Genomic DNA, 21,324 nt, shown 5'->3' with positions numbered 1-21,324 from the left:
TGATGAATAATGGATCCAATGATCCAAGTCTTGCAATCGGTTTGATACGGTGTGGTCTGCTTGGGCACTGAATTTATTGAGCTTCAAGTTTCTAGAGTCGGGGTTCACCAACAAGTTTATAAGTTATTCGGGTTTATTAACATACGTGTCGAATCATGTTAAGAGTTTATATAATTAGGATTTTCACTTAAAATTTTAAAATTTTAAGTTTAAAACACGTGCGCGCACTTGTGCAATCATGTGATAAATCGAAACATTTTCTTAGTAATGCCCGAAGACATCTAATACCCGAGTATTAGAGGGCTACAACGTTATATTACATCCATTTTTATAAATCATTTTAGTACATTATCCTAAAATCGAATCATTTTCATAACTAAAGTGGACCACACCAAAGGAAACAATGAGAATAATAATGTCCACTGATGAAACCTTCCCAGGGCTCACAATGATGTTAATTTAGTTGTCATCTTGACCCGTCCATAAAGTTACACAAATATAGATGAAGGGAAAATACAAATATAAGCTTGATCCAAAACTTCTGTAGCGCCTGTCATTACATGGCTTCTTGTGTGGTCCACTGGAGCTTTGGATATACTTTAATTTTGGGCACACACATTAAAATGATACAGTAAAACAAATGGACCCCGGCGCATGATAAATCAGATGGACCACAGCGTGGATAAAAGACAAATCACTATGGGCGCCCACAAAGTTTACTCAGTATTCCTAAGCCTTAAACCCTGAACCACACATAAAAATAAGCCATTTGCTTCCTAAACCTTAAACCCCGAACCCTAAACAAAACATAAAATTGCTACTTAAAAGGCCTGTTTGGCAAGCATAATTTCAAAATTACATTTTTTGTATAATTGTGAAATGAGAACTTAAATCACGAAAAAATTGCCCTAGCATTTTCGGCCCTTCCGTTGCAATATGACTGATCAACAACAAGACCCTAATGAAGATGGGCCGGTTGAATTCTAACCATCCGATCATCCATCCACGTGGGTCCCACGGGAAGAACCTATTCAGATGCTGATATGAGCCTGACTCGCGAATCGCGACTCGGACAATTCCCCGATTCTCATCGGGTTTTGCGTACGCAAAACGCCAAAAGAAACGAACGCAAATACGCGATTAGAAGAAAATCTAAATCACGAAAGTTCCCTCCCTCACTCACCCTTTTATACTCTCTTTCTCCTTCTCTCTCTCTCTCTCCCGAAATCCCGTCTTCAAACCAAACTCCTCTCTCTCTCTCTCTCTCTCTCTCTCTCTCTCTCTCTCTCCCCCCGATTCGGCTGCTGAAATGGAAGGAGAAAAGAGCTTGAGTCCTCGACCCAAGATAATGGTGACGAACGACGACGGGATCGACGCACCAGGCCTACGCGCCATCGTCCAAGCCCTCATCTCCACCGATTTCTACGATGTCCTTGTCTGCGCTCCCCACACGTCCGTACGCCACTTCTCTAATCTGTAATCGACCCGAGGATGCCCTCACCATACTTGGGTTCTTTCAGTTTTTAATGCAGGTGGGGCCCCTGGTTCGTTCATCCAGACCATTTGCCTTTCAGTCCCCAATACAGATGGATAACACCCCACAGGTCTCCTCCATTGGCCTATCCCACCTCTTCAATTTCAAGCAAGAGAAGAAGGCCCAAAATGGGCGGCAAGGATCATCCGATCTGGGAGATTTTTTTTAGGGCAATAAATCCATGGAGGGTCACGTCGGACCAACGGTCCGGATTACCGAACCACGAGTCCTACTTGTGGAAACTGAGAGCCAGAGTATGCTGTCAGAATCCTCGGGCTGAGGATCGTACACTTCCTCTCCTGATACATCTACATCTTTTCAATTGATTAGTCTGAACGATACAGCCATAGGAAATTCAGGCTGCAATTGGGCCCTGCTAAAGTACTGGGCTGGGCCCGTCTCTGAATAGAAGCCCAACAAGGATCAGCGCCCTAATGAGGAGTGTAGTTCTCTGCTAGTGGGCGATTGGGCCTGGTCAAGCCTGGCCCAGTTTCAGACCTTTTTGTAACATACTATCATAAATTGTCTCTAAAGATTTTGGGTTAGTGAGAACAAAATTGGATTTTTACAGTGTCAGCGCTGGTAGTAGTATGGATTTGTAGTCTACGTTTGGATGCTCAATCTAAATGAATCGCAATAATTCAGCTCCATAAAGTGGAAATGTCCCAAGTGGGTCTGCCCCATTCTATTAAAAATTAAGAGCCAGGCAACCTAATAGAAATTCAGATAATCTCTAGCGGAGCTTGAAATGCATTGAACTTGCAATCGGGGATTGGCCATTGTTACCCACTAACATGGCCTGACATCCAGGTTGGTTATTTCCCCCATGTTTTACTGAATCATTTCAATTCATTCCAGCTAAGCATCCAAACACATCATTACTATCTGGTCTTTATCCATGAGTTGGATGAGGTGCATGCTCATCACTAGTCTTAAGGACTGAGTGGTTTGATTACAGCAGCCATGCATGCATATAGATGGATACATCTGTTGAACAGAGCACAAAAAATCAGCCTCAAATTGATTTGACTTTGATTCAATTCATGGGGGCCTATCGTGAGTAAGAATTATTGAAAATGGAGATCAATACTATCGTGAGTAAGAATTATTGAAAACGGAGATCAATAACTCTTATTGAGCAGTCAGTTGATCAATGCTGTGTAGGGGTCTGGACGATTTCATTGCCTGTAGTGAAAAACACCATAGAATTCATAACATTCACCATGGCAGTAATTGAAGTCCCAGGATCCACACACGTACCAGTGAAATCTGGGATAACCTGTTTTTAATTTTTAATTTTATTTATTTTTTCCCATGGCAAGTTGGAATTATATGTAGAAATAGAAATCTAAAACATAGTTAGTGGAGGTAGGTGGTCATGGGAAGAGTTCAGATACGCATACGCTTCTACTTCATGTGAGTTTATTACATTGAGTATGTGATTTGGCTTTTTGCTTCCTTGTCACAATCTTTTGTGAAGTGCTTCACTAAAGCCGGCTGGTTAAATATGTCAGACTGCCACCATATATGAATAGAGAACCGGCCCCCTATGATGGGCTGTAACACTACAACCTGACTTTTTATGCTTTCAGAGTTTTTGTTTCCACTTTTTCCTTTGAAAATATCAGATATTTTCAAGGGAAAAATGATTGTAAAAAAGGTTGTAGGTTAAGTTAGTCTAGGACTGGTTTAAATAATGCCAATGGGTGTAGCAGTCGAGAGTATTGTATGGTATTCTTATTAGCCTTTATATTTGATGCACCTCTAGCTTGACATAAGATGCAATGCCAAGAAATAAACTGCTTGAATTGTTATCGTGTTAGTCTTCCAGATATTCCACGTATCTTCTATCTATTTATTTGGGTCCTTTTGTTTGTTGGGCACTCTTTTGGTAGAGAGAGGTCGGCTTCTAGTCATGCCATCACATGGCGTCAAACCATTTTTGCCAACCGAGTTGAAATTCAGGGAGCAACAGCCTATGCAGTTTCAGGTTTGCTGTGTTTTTCAACAGATTATATTAATTTTCTTGTATTTGAACTTTGTTTATATTTGTATTTGATAAATTCTTTATACTATTCTCCATTATTTGTACTCATGCTCATTCTTTGGTTTAGCTTGTGATAAGTATCACTCCCTTACTTACTGTAGGCAAGCATGACATATTCTCCTTTTGTGCTTTAATCAAATTTAGTCATTCTGTTGTGCGTTATGCCCATGCTACCTTCCTTGTTACAGTGGAATCCAAGTTGAAATCAACCACTCAAGCCTGTAATTTTTAATTCATGTTGATCAATATTGGTAGCATCAATATTGAAGTTCTGACTTTGCTTTTGAATATATGTTTTTTCTTATTTATTGTGATTGAAGGAACCCTTAAGACGGGTTTATGCAGCTTTATCCTACAGTTTTATTGTTTTTTTTTTTCCTGCATCAGAGGTGGCATGTTTTACAATGATATGATCTCTTCTGCGGTTATAACTTTAATTGGCTTTGATTGTCATGGGTTGCGACCATTTCAATCCGATATGCTTTTATTTATTTATTTTTGTTTTCCAATGATCTTCTAAAAATAGGGTCATCTCCCCATAGCCACCATTGATCACCTACGTAGTCACTCAAATTTGCATGCTGCTTTTGATGGATGGAACCTCTCTTGCAACCCTTCTTTCCGCACAATATCTGCAATCCTCTTCAGATTCATTTAGCACAAGAACTGATTTGTATTGCTTTGTTTTGTCCACAGTTCTACCCCCAACCTTATTTCTTGTCAGACAAAGTTCATCAAAGACGATTAAATTTTTGTGTTTAACTGATTATTTGTAGCTCTGTCCCTCTCATTACTTTTGTTTGTGCATCGTCTATATCACTTTTTATAGTATGAAGGTGGCGCTATCAAATCCTAGGCTTTTAAATGGTGGTTCTGCAAACTGATCATCTTGAAACCGTTGTGTCCTTAAAGCCAGTTCCCGGACTTGCTGCTACTTTTGCATTTTCATTTGTCAAATCAATCCACGGGTATCCTTCAATCGATAGGAACCCTCAACCATCAAATAGCTTCACACAGAAGTAAGTTGTTGGAGAGAAGTATGGGGTTTTTAGCAAATCGCGCTCCATTCACCTGGCAAGGTGCGGCTGAATTGGGTGGAAGTAGACTAGCTTTTCTTGACAGTAATATGTTTTCTTTTGTTGGCGAAGTGCAGCTGTTTTCTTGACAGTAATATATCGACACAATATATGGGTTGTTGCTTGTCATGGATCTGATGTCATTCTTTATTTGCTTGGCAAACTCATAATATGGAAGTGATCTACTTTCAGTAAACCATTCATCGCCTTATTATTATAGTTTACAAGATGGCAACATGAAAATATACAGCACCAATATTCAAGTTGCTATTATAAATGTTTCTAACCAGAACTGAATTCTATTGTTTTCAGGAACGCCGGCAGATTGTGCTTCCTTAGGAATCTCTAAAGCACTCTTTCAGGGCCAAATTCCTGATTTGGTAGCTCATAGAACTTTTATTTCAAAGAAATTTTCTCATGTTTGTAAACAGTTCTCACTTAGGCAACATGTACATTTGCCATGGTTGTCTGCTGGGCCCACAGTACAGTGAGTCCAGAAGGTTGGTCTGTTGGCCCCACCTTGGATGTATCTTGCCCGAAAGATCTCATTGATTGGTTAACCCTTTGATTGGTAACCTACAATTAGTTGGTTCATAACAGAAATGAAGCACTGGTCCACATTCAACTGTAGGGAAGGCAATGGGCTGGGCCTGGGCCAGGCTAAATCAACATTTTGAATAGGCCTGGCTCACCAGTTCAAAATCTAGGCCTGAGGCCTGCTGATCGCCTGGTCTATTCAACTGAAAGAGGCCAAAGGTTGGATGGCTTGGATCTTCCAACTGGGAGATCTTCGGGGATGGTAGTGGGGCCTATCAGAATGGAAACTCGATGATGCATTACCTGTCTCGGGTTGATGATCATATTATTCATACTTTATAGAAGTTAAGAGTGTGCTACAAGCTTCCTACTTTGCAAAACTTGCCACATGACCATGTTTTAATTCGTTACCTATTGCCATCTTTAATCCGATACATGATTACAGGTAGTCAGTGGTATCAACATGGGTAGCAATGCTGGATATCACATGTTAGTAACATATCCTTAGCTCATCTTGTTTTTTTACTATTGTGCACCTTACTATTGCTTATTAGTAACAAATCCTTCTTTATCTATGATCCTTAAGAAGCATCATATGATTTGATTCACGGATGGTTCGATTGTCATTGTAGTCGCTAGGTTCGGGCCCATAGTTCAATGGTAGACAAAGTGTGTTTCAGCATTGAGGTCTCAGTTTTGGCTTTCGAGCTCAGCTTACCTATAAAAATAATTTTTTTTTTTTTTAAAAAGGAAAATAGAAATCGTTTCCTTGTTCCAGCTATTTTGGGCTGCCTTTCTCATCCCCACCATAGCCTTGTCCTACCTATTTTGCACCGGCTTTCTCATGATCGCTTGGCAATTTATGGACCAATCAGCGAACATATGTTTTCTTGCTGCTTCATTATGATTATGTTGAGATGTAGTAATTTAGTTCTAAGGAGCAACCATGCACCATATTCTTGCCAATTGCTGATCTGTTATCTTCCTTCTTTGACACCTTTGTTCATATCATAATCATAGATTTTGCAAAAACAAATCCCTCATTTTCCTTTTCTAAAATCAGCAAAAATATCTAAGATCTGACTGATGTGAGAAAGCCGTTTTCTACACTAACCATTCAAATTTTCTACTTTTGATTTTACCTTTGTTGAGATATAGTTTATAAGGGCTGCCTCTTTATAATAAAAGGAATGTGAGAAGCTTATTTGTAATTTTATAAGTTTTTAATAAAAGAAAGAGAATAGGGTAGCAGGCCCTAGCTTCTCCTTTTCTCTTTTCATTCATTCTTCATTCTTCTTTCTCTTCCTCTCTCGTATTCTTTTCCTCTTCCAATCTTCCCGTTGTAGCATCTACCCTCATTTTCTACTTGGTATCAAAGCAAGTTCGGGAGTTTTTGGGTCGGACTCACTGTTGACATCATCATGCCATATGGGTGACATCAGCAGTGTACCTTCAGCTAGGTCCCTTGATGGAGAACATTATGGCATTTAGAAGAGGATGGTTTTAGAAGATTTTTTCAGCATTTATTGGTATGTATTTAAAGGTTTTTTTTTTTTTTTTCAAAATAGAGATTACTCAAAACCGTGGACCGTTTTATTTATTTATCTCTGGCTTTTGTGTTTTTTTTTTTTTTTTTGGGGGGGGGGGGGGGGGGTGGGTGGGGGTTTTTTCCACATGAGTTTGGTGGATTTGACTATTTGATTTCTTTAGAAACAAGAATCGTTTTTTTTTTTTTTCTTCCCCAATAAGATTTGAAAGAATTATGATAAAATTGATGAAGATAAGGTGTCATACAACCTTGTTCTTGGTTGGATTTGTTTTTTTCCTGGTTAAGCTCTTTTCATATTCTGGTGAATATTTTTTGCTACTCATTGTGAATATATAAGGATTATTTTGTGGGAAGATGTTGACTTCCAATTTCGGGGCCACAAGTTCATCTGTTTCCAGGGACTCAAGTTTCATTCTTACAATAGGTTTTTATGGCGACCAACCTTAGTGGCCAATCACAATTGGGAAGTTGGATTGCATGAATTTCTTGAAATGGTCTCAATCCATCAAGATGTATATCGGCGGGCGAGGGAAACTAGAGTATGTGAATGGTCGGGTTAGAGAATCAGTTATGGAAGCTTCCTCCTACTATAAGTGGGAATAAGAAAATTTGATGGTAATGTCTTGGCTTCTTAGTTCTATGCGACCTCATATTAGTAGAGGTCTTCTATTCCTGCGGACGACTAAAGAAATCTAGGATAAACTTACCGGCACTTAGTCCTAGCAACAGAATATTGCTTGTGTCTGTATGTTACCTCAGGACATTGCTACCATCCGTCAGGGGAAAAAATTTGGCTACATATTACTCCATTCTATAGGGCCTGTGGGAAGAGTTGGATCACTACCAATTATTACAATGTGCTACTAATGCTGATAAGAAGAGAAATAAAAAAAGAGTTTAACAAAATCAAATATTTGATTTTTTTTGCTGGGTTGAATTTTGAATATGAATTGACCCGTTTGTAGATTTTCGGGAGAAGTGAACTTCCATCATTGGACCAAGTTTATTCTTTGGTGTAGATTGAGGAAAGCAGGAAGAAGGTGTGAAACCAATTCCTTCTAGCAGAGGCCAGAGACCACTCAACCCTTGTAATCTCTTTTGGTCACCCTAGGGGTGGAAAATGACCTAATCGGAAGAATAGAGCGCCTGATGAGAATGACAAGTTGAAATGTGATCATTATGGAAAAACCCCGCATACGCGGGAGACTTGTTGGGATCTCCATGGTCGACCAACAAAGTTCAACATCTCGGGACAGTTGTCTTCATCTAGTGTTCTTGTTACTGCCTTTGCTTCTCATTCGTTGGGTATTACTTAGTACTTTCTCTGCCATATTTGCTCCTCCCCCTGGACAATCTTCATCAACTGTGGACAGCTTATCTTCCGTGGACTTGGAACGCCTCCACAATCTTCTTTCCAACTGGAAGGTTGCTTCCACTTCATTTTCACAGTCAGGTATGCTTGTGTTGCGTCTACTAACCTTGTCAATCATCCTTCATCTAGTCCATCTTGGATCATCGATTCAGGTGTGTCTGGTCACATGACAGGTTTGTCATCGATTTTTTTTTCTTCTTCCTGTTATACAGTCTATCATCTGAAAGGGATAAAGTGAGAGTTGCAGATGTATCCTATCATACATTTTTGGACAGGGTGATATCAATCTTCATGATCACTTATCTTTGTCTTTTGCGCTTCATGTTCTAAATTTATCCACAAATTTTCTGTCTATTGTCTTATCAAAAGTTTGAATTGCTGTGTAACTTCCTTTCCACTCATTGTGTTTTCCAAGACTTGGTGACAAGGAAAACGATTGGGAGTGGTCGTGAAGCAGATGGTCTCTACCTTTTGGATGTTTCTGGTTCTTATGCAACTTTTCACCTTAGTAGTCTTAGGGGCTGTTTGACATCTCTACTAATAAGAGTTTATTTGCTTATTCTAAAAAAATAGACATGAGAAGCAGCTGCCACACTCTTACGTTATCTATAGAAAGCTGAACACCATTCCAGGCCCACAAAAATTGCGTAACTGATTGGGGTGCTGACCAGCTGATGTCGAATAGATTGAAAATATGACTCTAAAGCTGGCTAGCAAAAGGGCAATGGAGGAGAAGATGATCTACAGATTCCGTACTTCTCATACATAGAAGACATGTTCTGGAGAATCATATCCCTCTTTTGAAGATTGTCTATCGTTAATATTCATTTCCTACCCGCCATCCAAATGAAGGGAGAGACTTTTTTTGTGTGTGTGTGTGTGTGTGTTGGGGGTGTTCGGAAGAACTTTGAGAAGGCCAGATTATATTTTAGATCTTACCGAGAGGGAACCCGAGGCTGACGCCTACCATACCAAAGAATCATAAGAGCCTGGAGAGGGGCAAAAGTGTTTGAGGTGCTGGAGAAGACTTGCAAAGTCATTGCATTCTGAATCTGATAGCCCTCTCTTACATGGAGGGCACCATGCTCCCCTACCTTTGGAAGAATAACACCGATCCACTGTGATATTTGAATGCGATGATAAAGCTGCTAGACTCGGGAAGTCTTCCTTAAGGGGCCTCGATCCACACCACAAATCCTCCTAGAACCTAATACAGTCTCCTATACCTAAAGAATAGGCTGATGAAGCAATAACTGAAGGGGAAACTGCTAGAATGCCTCCTCATATCGCTGAAGCTCGGTATAACGAAGACTTCTTTGTCTCCCATCCTCTATCTTCCAGCCTGTATCTGTGAGCTAAGAAATCTCTCCACACTCTTTCTTCTTCGACCCCAAATCTCCACTGTCACTTTCCAAGCAAAGCTGCGTTCATAGACTGGAGATCCCTAAGCCCTGCTCCACCTTCTACTAGAGGCAAGCATACGTCACTCCATCTCAAAAGATGGAATTTATGTTGTTCCTCCACCCCTTGCCATAAAAAATCCCTCCTGAGTTTTCTCAAGTTTCTCTACAACTGATTTCGGGCATCTGAAAAGAGACGAAATAAAGAGGGAGCTTTGAAAGAGCCGCTATAATGAGAGTAATGCGACCAACGAATGATAACTGCCTCCCTTTCTATCTTGATAATTTCCATTCAAACTCTCAGCCACCTTGTTCCACAAATGTTTGGGAGGTTTCCCCACGCATAGGGGGAGACCCAAGTAGGAAGAAGGGAAGGATGCCGATCTGCATCCAAAAATAGATGCAAAGGAAGATGTTTCTTCTACGGATAGCCCTATCCCCAACATCTCACTTTTGAGCATATTGATCCTCAGCCTGGAAACCTCCTCAAAACAGCCCACTATTTTTCACAAGTTATCTATCTTGATTGGATCTGCCTCGCACATTAAAAGAGTGTCATCTGCAAATTGCAGATGAGATATGGTGGGTCCAAACATCGAACTATGGAATCCTAAAATGAGATCTAGTTGCTGGCCTTTATATGACATTGTGCTGAGGTCTTGTGCTACTACTATGAATATGAATGGAGATAATGGGTCACCCTACCTTATACCCCTCGATGATTTGAAGAACCCCTTAGGTGTTTCGTTGATCAAAAACCAAAAATAAGCTGATGATGTGCATTCCCCCATCCAATTAATCCATTTTTCGCGACAACTGATCCTTCCAACATATAATTCATAAAGTCCCAATTGACGTGGTCGTACGCCTTCTTGATGTCAAGTTTACACACTACTCCTTTTTTCTTTGCCTTGAATCTTCCATCAATGCATTCATTGGCAAGAAGGGCGCAGTCCAAGATTTGCTTGCCAGCAATAAAGGCCCCTTGGTTGTCCGAAATAACCTTAGGGAGGACCTTTCTAAATCTCGAAGCCAACACTTTTGTAGGGGCTCTCGATGAGGCTGATGGGCGTATAATCATGCAAGGAATCTGCCCTTTCCTTCTTTGGAACAAGAATTATGAAAGTTGCCCCCCATACCTCTAGTAAGAATCCCTTTGGAGTCGAATTCTTGAATGAAGTCGGTCACATCTTTCATAACCACTTCCCAAAAAACTTGGTAGAAATGAATAGGAAAACCATCCGGGCCTAGAGCCTTATCGCTTCCCAACACATCAATTGCTTCCTTGATTTCTTGCTCTTCTATATGTCTCTCTAGATACGCCTTATCGTGATCTGATATCTTGCAGAAATATAAATTGTCTAAGACATGGCGTTCCAATTCATAAACCATAGGCACACCATCAAACTCAAAGAAGCAAAATAATTGTAAGTAAAATTACTTGGTTGCTTTGCCGTTCTAGCTAATTTTGCCGTCTCTCTTCCAAATAAACCATAAGCCATAAACCATTTTAAACTTATTCATCTGCTCATCAATGATGACCCTTTGCCTTGAATCCGGGACTATTCTTTCAATACAATCATATAGGCTGGTGTTAATCTCTAAATCCAGATGGAAATTGTCATCATATTGAAATTTAGGATTTAAGAATAAGCCGCTGCATATAAGGGCCTATGCAACTGAAGACTCCTTTGTTGGTGTATGATTTTCCATACGGCTGAATATCGCTTCTTCGCCTCTCTTAAGTTCTTCGCTATAGCCTCTTTCGCCCAATCCATCGCTTCATAAATATATCTCATTGCCAGCCTCTCATCTGAATTAACTAACTGTAGCACCTTGACCAATGGGAGGTCTTCAAGAAAAACTTGATAGATGATCAAAAATCTACATCGGCCAAAACTATATCTTGAATATGCTTTCCCTTTACGTTCTTGGAGAAGCTGTTGCCTTCTCGTTTTTTTGAGGTAAACACTCAAGCCAATTCTATTTTCATGGATGCTTTTCAAAGTCAAGTAACATGTAGCAAACCGTGTTGTGGCCGGTCTTATCAACTCCTCCTTTGTGTGTTTCCTCATTAAATTCAAGATCCAATAGTGTTTGTAAATATAAACTGTTATAACCATTGTTTTTGCCACAATCTCTAAATGAACTTGCAACTTTCCAATGTCTGTAAGCATTAAGTCTATGCAATTGGCCGCACATGGAGACCAAAACGTCTATCTTTTCTATTAACATTTGACCCATCTTCGTATAGGTGGATGTGCTATTTGTAACGGCCTGTATTACGTCTCTTCCTCCACTTCATCAATAACTGACTTGAGTAAGCCTGACAAATTGTCCACATTTTTTTAAAATGTTAGACGTATCAACAGATCTAAAAAATATAGTACTAGTTGGACTATTAACAAAAAAATTTGTAATAGACCGATTCACTCCATCGGTCCACCCATCTAACATTATTGTGCATCCGGTGTTCGCCCATTCCTTCTTACAAATATCAATAGATTTCTCTATCGACTCAACTTCCATCTTAAAAAAATTATTCCTTCGTGATACGACAGAAGCTTCAATCCCGACCCAGATGTAGCAACCACTTCTATCATAGGTGTGAAGAATGGGTTGTTTACAAGGTTAAAGGTAGAGCATTCACATGTAAGAAATGATAAATGGAAATGCACACACTGTCTCTATCTCCCTTCTTCCAGATTTTATTTAGAGTGGCTTGTTGTTTTTCTTTTGGTTCACTCTTTCTTCCCATAAAATCATCCACAGTTCTTTTTCTTTTTCGTCCACCCATTTCATCTACATCATCAATAATAGGAACTCTTCCAACATCGTACGCCATTTCTTCCAGTTTTTTCTTCTCACTAATATTACAATCCAACAAATTCTTGAATTTTTCTGCTATATCATCACTGATTTGTGGACATGCTGCTACATTTTACTTCATTTGGGCTAGGTGATGTTTCATTCGAAATACACCTCCCCAATATGCTTTCTCACAAAAATTACATCTTAGGTGGAGATTATTTTTTGCATCCATTTTTGAAGAATATTCCCATTTAAGATCATTGTCCTTGGTCTTTGATTTATTTCCCATCTCTAATGCTCAACAATAATCAACACACAGGTGACGAGCCTACATATTAAGGAAAAAAACTATTTAGGCCAATACAAACATAAAAGATTATAAATGATTAAAAAATGAGAAAACTATTGAAATAAATGCGAAAAATCTTGAAAAAAAAAACTATTTAGGCCCACACAAATTTAAAATATCACATCTCTCTCAAAAGAAAGAAAAGAAGTGATATTATAATGTATGTGGGGCCTAAATAGCTTTTAAAAGCAAGAGTCCTAAAAAAATAGCAAAAACTGAAAAAACCGGAATATATGATTTTTTTTCTTCCGAAAATGCATATTCTCACCTAAATATGAAAGAAATGAAATAGAAAAGATTAAATGATTATTTTATATGTATTCTTACCTATTTTAATGTAGAAATTGAATGCAACAAGCGGCGTTCAATTCTGTTGAGCGACGAAGAAAATATGTTGTTTTCTTTTTGTAGGTTTCCTATGGCTCACAACCTCCAAAAGTCTCCAAAATCTCTCAAAAGTACCAAAAGAAGTGATATTCTAATCCATGTGGAGCCTAAATAGCTTTTAAAAACAAAAACCCTAAAAAAATTGCACAAGGGAATTTTTTTTTGAAATTTCCATGGGAAAATGCTGGTTTTTTGATGCAAATATCAAATCGTACGATTCTGACTCGAATCGTACGATAATAGCCCATTTGCGATTCAACAATATGATCTACATTGTACGATCGTACGAAACGATTCAAATTGTATGATTTGAATAATAAATCGTACGATATTTGACAACACTGTCTATAAGCAAGTTATCTCTCAATAACTTTGCTTACCTTTTGTAACGACTAAGAATCAGCGTGCTGACATTTTCACTAAGGGAGTTGTTAAGACAAAGTTAGAACCTATTCTTAACAAGCTTGGCATGATAAACATTTATGCCCAGCTTGATGGGGAGGATAGAGATAGAGTTTATAAGGAGCACTTTGTAATAAAAGGAATTTGAGAGGCTTATTTGTAATTTTGTTATAAGTTTTTTTTTTTTTTTTTTTTAATTTTTAAATAAAATAAAAGAAAGAGAATAGGGCAGACGGCCTTAACTTCTCCTTTTCTTTTTTCATTCTTCTCGTCTCGTCTCTCTCTCTCTCTCTCTCTCTCTCTCTCTCTCTCTCCCCTTCTTTTCCTCTTCCAATATTGTAGTCCTAGCACCTACCCTCATCTTCTACTACATTCTTTGGAACCTGTTCTTTTACTCCATTAAGCTGGCCATAATGCACTTTCTTCCTTCATGTATTTATGTAGTTTTGACATATCATGTATTTGATGCATGAATCGCCCTTTGATGAAAGGTTGAAAACCGCATATGGTCAAATTCTCAACATTCTACTGCAATGATTTCAACTGTATGGGGTTGTTTGAAGTTCATCTTCTTATGGTTGATATGCATGAAAGATCAAATTACTAACACTCAAAACCCAAAGGCTAAAGAAAAGAAGAAGAAACATATATTTTTTTTAAAGGTAACGTGTTATTCAGTGGATTTCTGGTACGATAATGGTTGATATCAACTGTAAACTTAGATTCCATGCATCCAGTTCAGTTTAGTTCCCTCTTGGTGTTATTCCCCAGCCTTGTCATCTCATAAATGTCTTCATGAATGTAGCACTAATGCATGGAATTTGATATTAGAAATGCTAGTTGGAAGCTTGTGTCTTAGAACTATGCAGCTCTCGTGGTACATGTGGCAAATGTGGTGATCGGGACTTTTGGTGGTTTGCAACCATGTTGATAGGCCATACCAAAATGCAAGGTGATTTAACTGCGTAGTCATCTGATCAGTGGCCTGCAGAAGGAACAGTTGTACAAATGGTCCACATGCAACCAACAAAACTCACAACATTTGGACAACCAGAGCTGTTCACCCACTGCAATTTCTAGCCTGTAACTCATCCATGCAGTGGCCCAGCAGATACATCAGTCATGGTCACCACACGTCTTTGACATGGGTGCAGTGGGGTTGGAGTTGCATAGAAACTTAATGATGCAAGCTGCATAATAGCATTTCTCATTTGATTTTAGTTCAGTTAAATAGTCATCATGCACATCCGTTTGTTATTTTGTACTCGACTGAAATCAAGCATAATGGTGGATTCATCAAGTTATTTTGGTTGCATTGTCTCTTTAAATATTTTTTTATGAGCAGGATAACAGCACTCTTGAACTTTTTTATTTTATTTTATTTTATTTTCCTTTTGGATGTTAACTTGGTTAACCATTTCACCAATTACGTGTGCTTGTTTTATAAACCGGTGGTTAGCCGTGACTTCTGCTTATTACCCAGATGGAATTTTCTTCCTTTTTCTACACTTGCAGTGTGTACTCTGGGACGGTAGCTGGTGCTCGAGAGGCGTTCTTATATGGGGTGCCTTCTATAGCTATATCATTAGACTGGTATGTACAACTGTACAAGTACATCTGTCATCGTGTGACTGAAATCATGCTAATACCTTTTTTTCAAACTTGGAGCCCTTAGACAGGAAAATGAATGAATTAATAAGAGGAGATTGAAGTAGCTGTTGCCTACCATATACATTTTTAGCATTTCATTTCATAGTTAATAGGTATGAAGCGGTTACACGTAAGTTTGTTGGCATTTTCTTCTCCAGTTGTGACCATTTGTTTGGAAAACCTCTAGTTTTTCTTTGTTAGAATTGTGGTTGCCTGACTTGGTGTTTAAGTTATCATAAAACTATTTCCAAGGCCCTGTCTCCAATTGTTTCTTGTGCTTTTCTTTTTCTTTTTTTAATCAGCAGGTTGTTATCCTGCATGGACATGCTTAAATAGTTGACTCGGCTGAATTGATGGAAAGCAGTCCAAAACAAACATAAAGAATACTTAGAATAAAAGGAATGGGGCGAATTAGTAGGACAATATTCCTATGGAGAATTAAGGCAGCCTCGGCTGGCCTCCTGTCGTAGTTTAGGCAGTGGTGTGGGCCTGTTTTCTCTTGCGCTTTTGCTCCTTTTTTAATAAATTATTTGTTCTCTGTGCCTGTCTCTCTCTCTCTCTCTCTCTCTCTCTCTCTCTCTCTATATATATATATATATATATATATATATATATTTCTATAGAGAAGGAAGAACTTCCCCTATCTTTTTGTCTCTCTATATCTATCTATCTATCTATCTATCTATCCATCTGTCTACATAGATACATGGTTGCATGCATGCATACACACACATTAGATGTAAATGCTTTCACTTTTATCTGTCTACATATATACATGGTTGCATGCATGCATTCACACGCACATGTGCACACACACACACACATTGGATGGAAATGCTTTGACTTTTCATCGCTTACTAGGGAAATGAACTTTCAGGTTGGAAGGTAGGAGCAGCATTAGTGACTTCAAAATCGGAGCAGAGGCTTGTTTGCCCATCATAAATGCAATCATTGCTGAGATCAAGAACAGAACCTTTCCTCAAGGATCTTTTTTAAATATAGATTTGCCAACAGATGTTGTACATCATAAGGTAATTTTCGGGACTAGGTTATATGTTATTTACACTTTCATCTGTTGATAACATTCTCCAAAGATAATCTCTTTATCTTCAGACTTCTATAGGGAAGCTACAGGTAGTGGTCATATATCTTACCATCTGTTCGTCAGTCAAAAGACTCAAGCTCAAGTTATTTGTCAGATCTCAATTCAACCAAAAAAAAAAAACTCTAGAATGGGGAAGAAAATTTAAAAAATAGATACCTCATTTCTGTGTTGGTATTGGTGCGCAGGAGATTGTGTACTAAGATCTCCTGCTGTCCATAAGTGGTGTGTGGGAATCCAATGCACATTCAGAATAGGATTTCTGTCAATTTATGAAGAAGTGGGTGAGAATCCCATTTCGATGTAATAGAGATTTCCACCACCATTGGTGGGTGGTGGCAGTTTTTTGATGCACAGTCCCTTGTGTACCAATTGGTGCAACCATTTCCCAAGAAATAGATATCAAATGTTATTTTTGGTTTCCTTCAAGTTTCTTGAACTTTAATGGTTTTCATTGATCATTTTATTTGAATGGTGTCTTTCACTCCAAGTTTCTCAAAGCTTCTTCTATGTGCCATGCTGGCACCCAATATGAAATCCATTTTGCTGCCTATAAATAATGCTGGTTTATCATGAGAATGGAAACTTGTTTGATGAATCGAGTGAGTCAGTGATATAGATTCCTAGCTTGAAAGTGGTCTCAACGCACATGCAGAATTGAACTTTGTCAAGAACTTCATACAATCAGAGATTCAGCTACCGTATATTAGTATGGAAATTCATAATCTTTTGACCCGAATGCAAGTAAACCCTGAGCTCATTAAAAGAACCAAGTAATCAGCTGTCAAACCATCTAGTTTGTCAATAATTTGACACTGACAGTTCCATTTGTGGCAATTTATTTGCATTTTGGTAGTGTATACCCAAAGATAATTATGGCGCTGTCACGATTCTTTTATTTCTTGTGGTCTCCTATAGGGTTATAAGCTGACCGAACAAGGAAAGTATATGATCAAAGTTGGGTGGAAGCAAATCACCCCTAGCACTCAAGGCAGAAGGAGTACATTAACCATGGATATGGAGGCTGACTCAATAAAAGGGTCAGAAAAGAGCTCATCAACTCCATCACAAGAACACCTTGTGTTCAAGAGAGAGGTTTGATCCCTTCGTTGCAAAATCTTTATTTGCAAGAACTTGTTAGTTTGCTCTTGAAGCTTATCGACTCATAACTTTAAGCTTCTCATTTGTAATTGCTGATTTTAGTCTCTTGAAGAAGCATATAATGCCTGATTGAGCAATTTGTTTGGCTCAATAAACCCTACATGCAGGGCCTGCCTTTTTGTGTCCAAAATGTTGATGTGGCGGGCATCATTTTGGGTAAAAAAATATCCCCCACTTCTGTAATTTCCATTTGCAAGTCACAAATGTGATGGCATATGTTCGTCGAACAAAAATAAAAGAAAGAAAAAAAAGCCATTTGTTTCAATTGAGCATCGTAAAAATTTATAGTTTCCATCTTTTCATCTACATGACTTCCATGTTAGAATTCAAGTGATGCTTGTTATTCACTTTTCATGGCTATCATTTTTGTTTTTTCTGGAAGTTAAATTGATTTTGTTTCACTGAAGTAAGATATCTAGTATTGTTGTTTTAAAACTTTTTCCATTAAGCTAAGCTTCGCATAAGCAAGGATTGCTGGAATTATATATTGATATAGTGATTTGAGATGGGATGTGCACCAGTAGGGGTTCATTAACCCCACAAGCCCAGCCAATCTACACTCTACCAGCAATGTGCGAGGATTGCCATGGTGGTGGACATCTGCTTTATAGCTCCCAATTTGTAGCTGGGCCCCCACTACATAGGTGCCCTGGTTGGAAAATGAGGCCTGCCCATTCATCTAGTTGGCCACAGCAGTCGAAATGAAAAGATGGATAAAAAAAACATAGTTTTAACCCTCAACTTATTTTATTAACTATGGCCCACCTGGTGAATAGACAGCCCCGATTTTTTTGGATGAGGGCATCTACAAGGTAGGATCGACCTGATGGTGATGGATGGTTCTAATCTCTCACACGTAAGCGAGCTTGGCACATGGGTTGTTGTGTAGATGGGCTGGGCTATACTTGGCAAAACTGCTATCCAGTACTGACCATAGTTTTTTTTTAATCTACTTGAATCTTTTGCATTCATGCGCATAAGATTAAAACATAGATTGATTGTAGATGGTGGCATGCAAGAAGTTTCTCTTTGAAAAACCTGGAATTAATGAAATTTGTCAACAATTGCTGTAACTTCCATATACACGCGCCATCAGATTTTACTCAATTTACTCAATTTCTATTGCATCCACACAACTACAGGTCACTTCTGTTACTGCCATGGACTATAATATTCCGCTGCAAAAATATAACTCCATGTCATCATTTCCCCTTTTCCTGAAAATGGCATTAAAATAATGAAATGAGTGCCTCAAAATTGAAACTGTAACTTCCACATACATGTGATGTCAGATTTTACTGAATTTATGAAATTTATATTGCATCCGCACCAGTGTTTAAATATCGACAACATCGGCCGATATCTCCCACGATATATCTTGTATCCCACCAGTGCGATACGAAACACACAAGTAGTGCAATATATCCCACTTGTTCGATTTGGTGAGCATTTTCGAATTTTGATCCTTTTATTTTCTATAAATCATGTTAAATTAGTGTCAAATTGTTACAAATCCATGCTTTTTCATGCAAAATGGATTGGGAGCTTCAATTACAAGATTTGGAGGAGATGGGCCAAGTTGTGGAAAATTGGAAAAAAAATCAAAATTTCCCAATTTCTCACAAATCGTTTACAAACATTTATGTAACCTAATTTAGTGATTCTTCTTTTGCTTTTGAATGTATTGCTTGTGTTTCCACACGTCTTCTTACATTTATAAAATATATGAATAAACAACACATACATTATGACCCCGTACAAAGAAAACCTATTATGTGTACTTGTTTTCTGTAACGTTTTAATTTATTAGTGTGTATTGATGTCTTTTTTAACAACCACAGTTTCATCAAAAATTTCAACCAATTTCCCAATGTTTCCCCATGTTTCCAACAACAACAATACGTTACACGTTATAACTGATATATCCCATGTGATAACCGATACGTATCCGTATCCCAAGATTGTGATATGTAACGCGATACTGATATTTCGAACACTGATCCGCACAACTCCAGGGAACTTCTCTTACTGCCATGGACAATAATATTCCCCTGCAAAAATATAACTCCATGTTGTCATTTCCCCTTTTCCTGAAAATGGCATTAAAATAATGAAATGGGTGCCTTGAAATTGAAAATGAACCAACCTTACCAAATGTTTGTTGAATTTCTGTGTGAAATTTGGACTACCATGATTTGCATTTATGTTGTATTAGAGCTTTAATGAGAAAGAATCGACGCATATGAGTTTGTGTTGTTTTTAATTGATTCTTTCTATTATTGATCAAATTATCTTTCTCCCCATTTCACCAGACGTATGCATTTGCGTTAATTTATATGCTCTCCTCTGCAGGGGACCTCCAAAGAACTGTAGTGTTTTTTCTTTTTTGAATGAATACTAAAATATCTCTTTGACATTTCAACTAGGTAGTAGGGGAGGCAGAATGTGAAGAAGATACGGATCTGGACCATGCAGCCCTTAAAGCAGGATATGTTAGTAACTTAAATTTTTCTCTACAAAATAAATTCCAATTGGGGAGGATGACTGTAATTAACATGGTATTATCGATTCGATTCCAGATTTCGGTCACTCCTCTCGGTGCTCTTTCTGCTGCGGAGAAAGGTGTTCAGGCCTACTTCAAAGATTGGATGGTATGTATGACCGAGCACCTGTCGGCGTCAGCCTTATAAAGAGGTGAGTTCCATCTTCAATTGGAAATATTATGTGCATTTCGGTTTTGGTGACGCCTTTTCAATACTTCATCCCTTTGTTAGATGATCTCTCCGAACATCTATTTGAGCTCATCATTTTCTTGTTATTAGATTATTTTTTTTCTTTATTTCTTTTTGGATGGGGATGGGTTAAATCGTAAATGCTTGATAGAAGTTTTATGTCTTGTTTGGCTGTGTTTGGATACACAAGTTGAACTGTGGGCATTCAGTTCAATTAAGTGGAATGACAAGGAAGTAATGAATGTTTCCGAGCATTCATAATTTGGAAGTAGCCTTACATTCCTTTCAGATCCAACTTGAAACTTATGTAATCGTAAAACTGAGCCCAATGCCTCAAGATGTTTGCTAAGCCCACATGCATGGACAAGGCACTCAATCTACTCACCACTAACCATGCCAGCATAGGAGACTGATGTGATATCCAAGCTGTCCATCAGGCGGGTCTGACCATTCAGAGTGTTCTTGACCAAAAATCAGGTTGTTCAACTCATTAGGTGGGCCACGGTGTTAGAAAGGAGTTGGCAGCTTAGACAACGTTGACCAAGTTTTTATTCAGCCATGCGCTTGTTTTGTATACTGTGGCCAACCTGTTTAGTGGACCAGCCAGCACATGAAAATAGTTGGACATCCATGATGGATGGTTTGGATCTTGTACCAATGTGCCATGCTGATGCTATAAGTGGCATGCACGTGAGCTTCCTTTGCATTTCAGTTTGATAATGTACTTGATTTTATTGGATGGGCGAAATTTGCTGGGTAATATGGACTGAAAATGTTTTCTTTGTGCAGGATATTCTAGCATGATAGCTGCTGATTGGGACCGACCACAGAGCATATAAGATTGGTAAAAATAGATTCATGTACGTATTTCATCTTCTGTCTACACCATTATTGGATCACCTTCCGAGATTGCTATAGCCAATGAAAGGTTGTGGCAATTTGGATTTGGTTATCCAAGTCAGCATTGGCTGTTTGAACTATTTCCCATTGTATGCTACTCTTTTTTGTTTTTTTAATGTGGGTGACATTATTTTGGATTAGGTTCTTGTGGATGCAGAACTGAACATTTGGTTCTTCCTCTATTGGGTTTGGGTAATAATAAAAGCATTTTTAGGAAGTTTTAGCTGTGCTTGTAATTTGTGAGATGAATGCGATGGCAGCATTGATGGCTTTAGCCGTACCGTATCCAGGTGTTTTAGAGCACCTTGATATTCG

General features: G+C 38.5%; 1 protein-coding gene across 4 annotated transcripts; it reads left to right on the top strand.

The window, feature by feature from the left end:
• Positions 1–1,211: 1,211 nt before the first annotated feature.
• Positions 1,212–21,226, top strand: LOC131222617 (uncharacterized). Of its 4 annotated transcripts, XM_058217760.1 has the most exons (11): positions 1,213–1,452; positions 3,430–3,524; positions 4,970–5,037; positions 5,640–5,683; positions 14,980–15,057; positions 15,992–16,145; positions 17,135–17,311; positions 19,804–19,869; positions 19,957–20,071; positions 20,899–20,932; positions 20,975–21,226. In XM_058217760.1, the coding sequence occupies exons 1-9, from the start codon at positions 1,310–1,312 to the stop codon at positions 20,065–20,067; spliced, it is 936 nt and encodes a 311-aa protein (XP_058073743.1). In that variant the 5' UTR covers positions 1,213–1,309; the 3' UTR covers positions 20,068–20,071; positions 20,899–20,932; positions 20,975–21,226. The 4 variants fall into 4 exon arrangements, with proteins under 4 accessions (XP_058073744.1, XP_058073743.1, XP_058073742.1 ...); XM_058217759.1 differs by having other exon boundaries at positions 1,215–1,452; positions 20,899–21,226; XM_058217761.1 differs by lacking the exon at positions 14,980–15,057 and having other exon boundaries at positions 1,212–1,452; positions 20,899–21,226.
• Positions 21,227–21,324: the final 98 nt, after the last annotated feature.

This window comes from Magnolia sinica, chromosome 13 (assembly GCF_029962835.1).
Source record: "Magnolia sinica isolate HGM2019 chromosome 13, MsV1, whole genome shotgun sequence".
Classification (NCBI taxonomy): domain Eukaryota; kingdom Viridiplantae; phylum Streptophyta; class Magnoliopsida; order Magnoliales; family Magnoliaceae; genus Magnolia; species Magnolia sinica.
Note: the sequence above shows the minus strand (reverse complement) of the source record. Positions and strands in the feature narration are given on the sequence as shown.

Coding starts and splice junctions, on each gene's coding strand:
- LOC131222617 (XM_058217760.1), top strand. CDS start 1,310: ATGGAAGGAGAAAAGAGCTTGAGTCCTCGACCCAAGATAATGGTGACG. Junction 3,525..4,969: donor AACAGCCTATGCAGTTTCAG/GTTTGCTGTGTT, acceptor TATTGTTTTCAG/GAACGCCGGCAGATTGTGCT. Junction 16,146..17,134: donor CAGATGTTGTACATCATAAG/GTAATTTTCGGG, acceptor GGTCTCCTATAG/GGTTATAAGCTGACCGAACA.